At 46.7% G+C, this 7,714-nt stretch overlaps 2 protein-coding genes across 8 annotated transcripts in view; both read right to left on the reverse strand.

The window, feature by feature from the left end:
• Window positions 1-342, reverse strand: part of lrrfip1a (leucine rich repeat (in FLII) interacting protein 1a) — a 22,068-nt gene extending 21,726 nt beyond the window's left edge. Inside the window, exon 1 of one of the 2 annotated variants that reach the window (XM_025063619.1) lies at window positions 24-342. The gene's annotated coding sequence lies outside the window, so the exon portion shown is untranslated. The remainder of the gene's footprint in view (window positions 1-23) is intronic. The other variant, XM_025063617.1, reaches the window with a different exon arrangement.
• Window positions 343-887: 545 nt separating this feature from the next.
• The window catches only part of mlphb (melanophilin b), a 66,896-nt gene continuing 60,069 nt past the window's right edge, over window positions 888-7,714 (reverse strand). For 4 of the 6 annotated variants that reach the window (XM_017039922.2, XM_017039921.2, XM_017039920.2 and 1 more), the window contains 10 exons: window positions 6,118-6,209; window positions 4,962-5,048; window positions 4,737-4,851; window positions 4,376-4,596; window positions 3,145-3,228; window positions 2,776-3,066; window positions 2,190-2,342; window positions 2,034-2,102; window positions 1,834-1,882; window positions 888-1,486 (listed from right to left, as the gene is read on the reverse strand). In XM_017039922.2, coding sequence (XP_016895411.1) covers window positions 1,437-1,486; window positions 1,834-1,882; window positions 2,034-2,102; window positions 2,190-2,342; window positions 2,776-3,066; window positions 3,145-3,228; window positions 4,376-4,596; window positions 4,737-4,851; window positions 4,962-5,048; window positions 6,118-6,209 — 1,211 coding nt within the window. In that variant the 3' untranslated portion in view covers window positions 888-1,436. The remainder of the gene's footprint in view (window positions 1,487-1,833; window positions 1,883-2,033; window positions 2,103-2,189; window positions 2,343-2,775; window positions 3,067-3,144; window positions 3,229-4,375; window positions 4,597-4,736; window positions 4,852-4,961; window positions 5,049-6,117; window positions 6,210-7,714) is intronic. The other 2 variants (XM_017039924.2, XM_017039925.2) reach the window with 2 other exon arrangements.

The raw sequence follows: 7,714 nt of genomic DNA on the forward strand, positions 1-7,714 counted from the left end.
TAAAACGCGCGCGTCCCAAACACCAAAAAAAAAAAAAAAAGTCACTTCCAGGAGCTACCGACGCCCCCCTCCAAAAAAAGACAGACCCGGGTGTTATGTAGGATGATTAGATCGTATCTGGGACAAAGATAATTTTGGTAAAATACGCGGCGCATTAAGATAAACAAAGTAGTACCTTCTTTAACTGTATTCATTCATAATTACTCATTATTTACAAGGACCACCGTGGACTCCGACACTTAAAACACTCAAAATAAATATTTACGAAGCAAATTTCTCTACAGTTTTTCCTTTGTTGTTCTCCATTGACTTCACACAGTTCCAGATAAATTCTCCGTCGCCACCAAAGTTTCCCCTGTCCGTGGGGGCGGATGGGGCGTGGCGGAGGGATACGGTATCAGGTGAACCAACGTCAATCACAGCCCTGTGTAGACACCTAGTACTACTTTTCCCACAGCCGCTGGACATGAGTGACGTCACGTACAGCAGACCACAAAACTTACGTTAAAGCCATTTCCGGGAGTTATAGCCACCGCCCTAACAGGGACCGGAGATCCGGGAGTTATGATGTGTGACAATAAAGTACGTAGATCAATAGCCTGTGAATGTGAACTTCTTGTTCAGTAGCTATAACTTAAAAAATACACTTTCCGACTTTTCATGTAGCCAATAAAGGAAGATAACGTTTGACCATTAACATTCGTTCCTTTAGTCATTGTACCACGTGATGAAATAAGACAAATATAAATCAAATTCTCATATGTTTGACTTTAGACCAGCATCACCTCGTGGAGATACACCGATTTTTAACATAGTCGTAGAAGTGTCGGAGTGTAGTCACGTGTCAATAATAATTTCGTCATCTGTCAGACTGTATCGGCAATATGATTTTTGTCATCTGTCAGACTGTATCGGCAATATCGCTTTTCATTCATACAGCAAGTGCATATTAAAACAACAAACGGAGAATATAGAACGTTACAAAAAGACAAATGTTAGATCATCAAAAAGGGAAAATTACAAAATGGTTCCTCAGAGATCAAGGCACGGCTAACTTTGTACTACATGGGTAACTCAGTACCACGTGGATTTATAACAAAATTAACCAAAAAAAAAAAAAGAGGCGTACTTGAGTCCCGGTGTTCACACAGAGACGTTTGAAAATGCAATGGCGCCCTCTTGTGCCAGAGTGGCTACAACAGCAGAAGGGAAATCAGCAGCCTGTGTTGAAACACTGGTTCTCGAACTACAACACTCGTTAGAACATGTTCCTACAGAACACTAACGCACGGAGAAGTGGTGATATTTAAAAGTGGCTGGTACTCTTATTATCTGTATTTGGAAGGTATTTAGAAAAGTACCAGAGGAATGTTACACTAAACGTTTTAAAAACTCAAACGTACACACTTAAAAATGTTTGAGTTTCTCCACAGGTTTCAGAAAAGACTCATTCTCCTCCTCAGGAAGTCTGGGTCCAAATTGGGTTCTGAAAATACACAGAGGAAAATCGTTAAATAATAATTTTATAGATCATTACTGAATGTATGACACGATCTGCAACTGTGACGTCATTTTGTGTTTGTCTGCATTAAATATGCTGCTACCCCTCCTTGGCCTGTAGATGGTACTAAGTGTACATGTGAATAGTATTCGGTCTACGATTCATATGAACTGCAGCAGTTATTTATATAAATGTCCTTCTAATAAAGTGTGAAATGGAAATTAAAGTCCTAATTAACAGAAATCAAAATCAAGTTAAAGTTAATCCATAACAGGATTAAGATGTCCCAGATACACAGGACCACCATCAGGGGCAGCGTTGTCTCTCCTTACTTGTGGTAGTGTTGGAGAGTCGTCGTCGTCGTTGGAACGGGATGGCCGACTGTGAGAGTGAGGACAACACAGGAGGACAGAGAAGACAACATGTGAGAGAACCATCTTCAACCAGACATACTGTACGTTCTCAGTTGTTGACATGGATCTAAGAACAGAACCTGGTCTGGACCTCAGTGGACGTGGACCTGGACATTTACCTTTCTCCTCCTCTCCACTGACTCCCCAGGGCCATTCAGGGCCGCGATCCTCCTCTGGATGTCGGACACCTGAGGGTAGAGACAACGTTCACGGATTGAAGTGTTGGGTTGAACCATCCTTCATACCCCTCCTAGCCCAGCTGTGTTTGCCCCCACCTCACTCTGGGTGTTCTGAACATGAGCAGCTGCCTGGGCCACCCAGTCCCCCAGCTCCACCAGTAGAGCTGTGGAGCCTCGGAACCCTGGCTGGGACTCTTCCTCTGGACCAGTCTGGGACTTTCTGTCCGGGATGTCAGTCATGTGGTTCATCTACACGGGACATGGAGACTGTTAGTGGGTTCTGGGACACGTCCAACACAGCTCCTCATGTTATACTGTGACATCAGACCAGAAGAAGAAGTATTCCAACTCAACCACAGTGGAGGGGGGGGATAAAAGACCCTCCAGAGTACTGTAGTTTTGGTGTTCATAAAAGGATCAGCAGAACTGAGGCTCAGATTTATGACAACACTGTGAAGTTAAATCAGCCCTGATGGGACTGGGTTTTTTTTTTTTGGAGAAACTGAAATTGCGTCAGTCCAGATGTTCAGTGTATGTTCCTGTAGAATTTTCCAGACTGAACCTATACCAGTGTAAACTCCAGTTCAAATAGATTTCAGTAAATGGAATTGAACTGTCTCTGTGGTGAGGACACGTCGCCCTACCTTCTGAAGGTCGCCCTACCTTCTGAAGGTCGCCCTACCTTCTGAAGGTCACTCAGCTGAGGCTGCTCCTCCACTGGTCTGAGCTCCTTGATGCTGGTCCTTGATGTAGGTCTGGATGAGTTCCTGGAAAGTTTGGGCTCCACCTCCAGGCTCCTCCAGGAGGAATGCGGCCGCTGGGCCTCGTCCTCGTCCTCATCGTCATCGGAGCTGATGCTGTGGTCACTGATGTTGTTGGTCATCTCCTGGAGCTTCTGCTTCAGCTGCTGCTCCTCGAAGTCCACCTCCTCCCACTGAGGGAGAGGAGAGGAGCTGTTTGGAGACGTGGAGCCCTGGGTGGTGTGACAGGACAGAGGTCAGAGGTCAAACCGAGCTGTGGTCACAGTCTGTGTTCCGCTCGTGACCTTCACCTGATCACATGCCGAGATGACTCTCAGTTCCAGGCGAGTTAAGAACGTCTCCAAGGTGGAGATACGTCTCTCCAGGTCAGTGGCCTGGAAAAGAACAAAAACATGAATATCTGTGTAGATTTATCTCCAACTGTACACTGCTGCCCCCTGCTGACTCCCACCGAATCTGAGCCTCAACAGAGTTTAATACTCACTGCAGCCATAAACACACTGTTCCACCGTCACTGATGAGTTCCACGTGAGGGACTCATGGGTTCTATAAAAACATCTGTAACTAACCACTGTTAACTCGTTAGACTAATCAAATCAAACTGTACTAATCTGGTTACTGTGGTCAGGTGACTTCCTGTCAAACTGAGAAGAAAAATCTGACACAATGTCCTCAAGTAAAGACAGAAAACTCAATAATCACATATATTTCATATGTACTCACAGTACACATACACAGAATACTGTATATACTGTAAGTATCTCTGCCATGACAACATATCCACACCAACAGTTGCACCAACTGTCACCTGTCTGTCACCTGACCAGCTGCTGCCAGCCCACATCTGACCTGGTACAGGTTGCACCACCATCTGTCACATGAAACCAGATAGTTGGTGTGGACATCAGGAGCGGCTCACGTGGACTGGACCGCAGCCCATGATCCAGAGCAGACCAACAACACTGGTCAACACTGTTCTTCACATTCTGAACTCTGAGTTCTTATCTTTTCTTAGAACAGAAAATTTTTTGACTGCAGTCCAACAACGCAAGTTTTAAAACCAACGACCAAAAACCAAGAAACACAAACATATTAATATAATATATTGACATATTACATAATATTCACATATTACATAAATAGATATAAATATAAAAATTAAAAATGTTTTCTTTTCTACAAACCATTCTTGCATTCAACGGTATTGATCTGCCTGTTATAATGACATCACAGTGACAGTCAGCTGACAGACCCTCAGACTGGTGGTAAACAACAGTCTGTGAACAACACCGTCTGTGAACAACACCGTCTGTAAACAACACCGTCTGATTACATCTGCTCCTCATCTGAACACATGTCAACACTGTTGTTTTCATCTCCGCACAGACTGAACAGAAATAACTGATGATGTCACAGCTGTCAGCCGTCCACCCCCTCTACACAGAGAGAGAGTGAGTGTGTGTGTGGGGTGGGGTGGGGAGCGGGGGGTGGGGGTGAGGGGTTGGTTGAGGTCAGACTTTCCTGAGAAGTGCTGCTGGAGGGGCGCAGGTGAGAGTGGAACAGAAAGCAGGGCTGGTCGCTGTCCTCCTCCTCCTCCTCTTCCTCCTCCTGCTGCTCCCCCTCTGGGTCATCACAGCCGGGCAGATAAACACCGATGCCCCCCCGCTGAGGCCCTGAACTCCCACTGCCGCAGGAGGAGTAGCTGAGCTGGGACACCGAAGAGGAAGGGACGACTGGGTGGTCTGAGGACAGAGGACAGTTAGAGATGGAGACACGTCACTGGTACACTCAGGTCACATGACTGGGACCACTCGGACCCTGGTCCCGTGTCCAGACGGTTCCAGTCGGTGCAGGTGTTGAAGGACAGATCACATGGTCACACCTGTGTGTTTTTCCTGTGAAATCTGCTGGAACACGGTGGCCAGGTCGGCCTGGGCCAGCAGGGACTTCCTCCGAGCTGCGCTGACGGTCACCACGGAGTCATGTGACTCCGGCTGCTGGGTTTAAGGCACAACAATAACAGACTTTACTGGAACTTCAGAATACTACAGGTGTACTACACTGTATCTGCAGTAGTACTTGGTTGGGACATTGGTCCCTCTTGTACCTGGTATGAAGGTCCTCTGGACTTTGGAGTGTTGTCCCAGCAGACTTCAAAGTCCACGGGGTCCACAGTCAGACGCCGTTTGACCTTCTGTCTCGTTCAACATCAAAGAGAGTTTGAAAAAGTTCAGTTTGTTGTAAATGTGACTGAAACGAAGGTTTAAATTCGTTAAAACCTCAGAGTTTAATCATTATAAGAAGATTAAAGGCTGAACTGGAACTACACGGAGCTGAGGGAAATGGAAAGGTTCCTCAGGTTCTTCAGTCAGAAAACTGCCAGATTAAAATGCAGTACTGTGTTAGAACAGTAGATGGCACAGACGGACGATGAAGAAGAGAAGTGGGGAGCAGCTCAGAACAGCCTCTCAGTGTACAGGAAAAATCAAACAGTCACCTACACAGATGAACCAATGTTCCCTGCAGAACCCACAGTCCACAGAGTCCACCACAGACCACCACAGACCAACCACAGACCAACCTGAGGTTTTGCCCGTGTACCATACCCCTGTCACAGGGAATTAAAAACCAAAAGGAACAAACTGCAGCTCCGACATTTCTACAAAGAACGCAGAATCCTGGAGGTTTTTATGAAGAACACCAGTGGACTCAGTTCTCCACTTTATCATCCTGGGGACTTGAACCTGAGACTCTGTGGACTGGGGTTTCACTCTGATGTGTGTCGTGATGTCTGACAGGCTGCTTTTAACCAGAGTGCACCGGGACCTCTGATCTCAGCAGGCGGAGCTGGTCTTCATCCCACTGATGCCTGTCAGCGATGATAGGGACCATATATTTAAACATGTATATATACTGTATATATGTATATATATTTCTAGTCTTATACTTTTATTTATATTGATGTATTTTATAATTTTATATGCGTTTTGTTTTCCTGCATTTGTCCGTGCTAAAGTTTAACAGTGGAAATTCCACCATGTGTTGAACTTGAACGCACCACCAGCTGCAGCCCACAAACAGAGGGAACATTACTCCTCTGTTTTACCGCCGAGGTTTGTTGGGACAGGGTTGGAGGGAAGGGGCGGGGGGGAGGGGAGGGGGGGTTTATGCCTTCCACCCCCCGGTCCCTGGTGCCATCTGTGCCCATGATGTAGACACCTGCCTGAACGATTTGGACTAGAACCAGTGGGTCTCAGTGTTACCTCTCTGTAGAGCTGGGACTCTGATGCACTCAGGCTCCGCTCCTCCTGCTCCTCCTGCTCCTCCTGCTCCTCCTGCTCCTCGTATCCTCCTGCTGACGGAGACAACGCAACACTTCATGACAACAGCACAGCAGCAACAGTGAAAAAGGAACTGACAACATGTCTAGGCCCGGGGTCAACAACACTGCTGTCTCAGTGACATCATCACTTCTGTGACATCATCACTGCTGTCTCAGTGACATCATCACTTCCATCTCAGTTCTGGACACTTTTTTCGAGAAGTTTTCTGGCGTGTACATGACTTTTTTTCGTAGTACTGCTCCCATCTGTGGTGATGTTCGGTGACATCATCGTCGTACTCTTTCTCACAGAACGTCTCAGATCAGAAGCAGCTGCAGAAGAATAATCCTGAAAGAGGATCCAGTGGAACGGGGGTTGAGGGGGGGGGTGTCACAGGTGGGTGGTCACTGCTCCACTGCAGCTGCAGCGTCACTCCACTGTACTGTACACAGAGACCCACACCGTCCAAGCTGTGAGGGCCCAGCGGCCCACAGCAGTGTGTTCACAGAGAGACAGAGGGGAGGGAGCGGGTGAGGGGGGGGCGGCTGACGGGGGTAGTGCACTGTCATGCATGTTCAATCTAATCCAGCTGGTCACATGAGCGCCTGATCATTTTAAACATTTTTACTGAAGTCTTCTTTTTATTCTTACTGAGTTCACAGCAGCAGCAGATGAGTCGGAGTTGTCAGAACCCCCTCCCATCTCCCCCCTCATTCTCTCTCTCTCTCAATCATTTTCATTTTCTGGTTCTGTTTCTGGTTGATCAACCTCTGCTCAGATGTTTTTTTTTTTTTTATACCCAGACAAATAATGGGAGACATGTGACTGAGGGATCACAGGACCAGGACCGGGCTGAGCCAGACATTCTTCGCCTGGATTTCTGCTCCAAATCTTCAGGCAGGAGTCTGGAACATGAGTCACTGATCTGATGCAACGTTCTCTGCTGGAGTTCTGCGGTGAAGATGGTGTTTAATCCTAATTATTAATTTTTGCTTCCTTCAAAAGAAGCCTTTTAGAGAACATCAAAAACTGTTCCAAGTCTCACCACCAGCTAACAGTTAATCATCACTCGCCCCCCGTCTCCCCCGCCGCTCTCCCTCTCTCTCTCCCGTTCTCTCTCTCTGTAGTAAATTTATTACAACACTTTATTACTAAATAAATGTTGGACTCAAAATAAAACACCCATGTGTTTTACTGTTTGAGGTGGAGCTGATGGAGAACCAGAAGAACATCAAACTGCAGAAGGCACGAGTGGATTTAAAAAAAAAACAAACATCTGGGTCGTGGACTGCCACAAGGCCATTTAGCCAGGCTGATGGACATTTTCAGTCAAGGCAATCTGCACCAGTAAACACCGCAATATGGAAGTCACCGCCCTGTGTCTACACAGCAGTGTAGTAAGTTATCTGTTTATTTACAAGAAGAACCAAACAGCAGAGGAAATGTTCTGATCCAGGTCCAGGTCCAGTTACTGCTCTGTGATAACTCTGTGCACAGCTGTGAGGAGGCTGGGAGAAAACAGCAGGAAGGTTGGGGG

Source organism: Cynoglossus semilaevis, chromosome 16, assembly GCF_000523025.1.
Source record: "Cynoglossus semilaevis isolate Cse_v1.0 chromosome 16, Cse_v1.0, whole genome shotgun sequence".
In the NCBI taxonomy this organism is placed as follows: Eukaryota; Metazoa; Chordata; class Actinopteri; order Pleuronectiformes; family Cynoglossidae; genus Cynoglossus; species Cynoglossus semilaevis.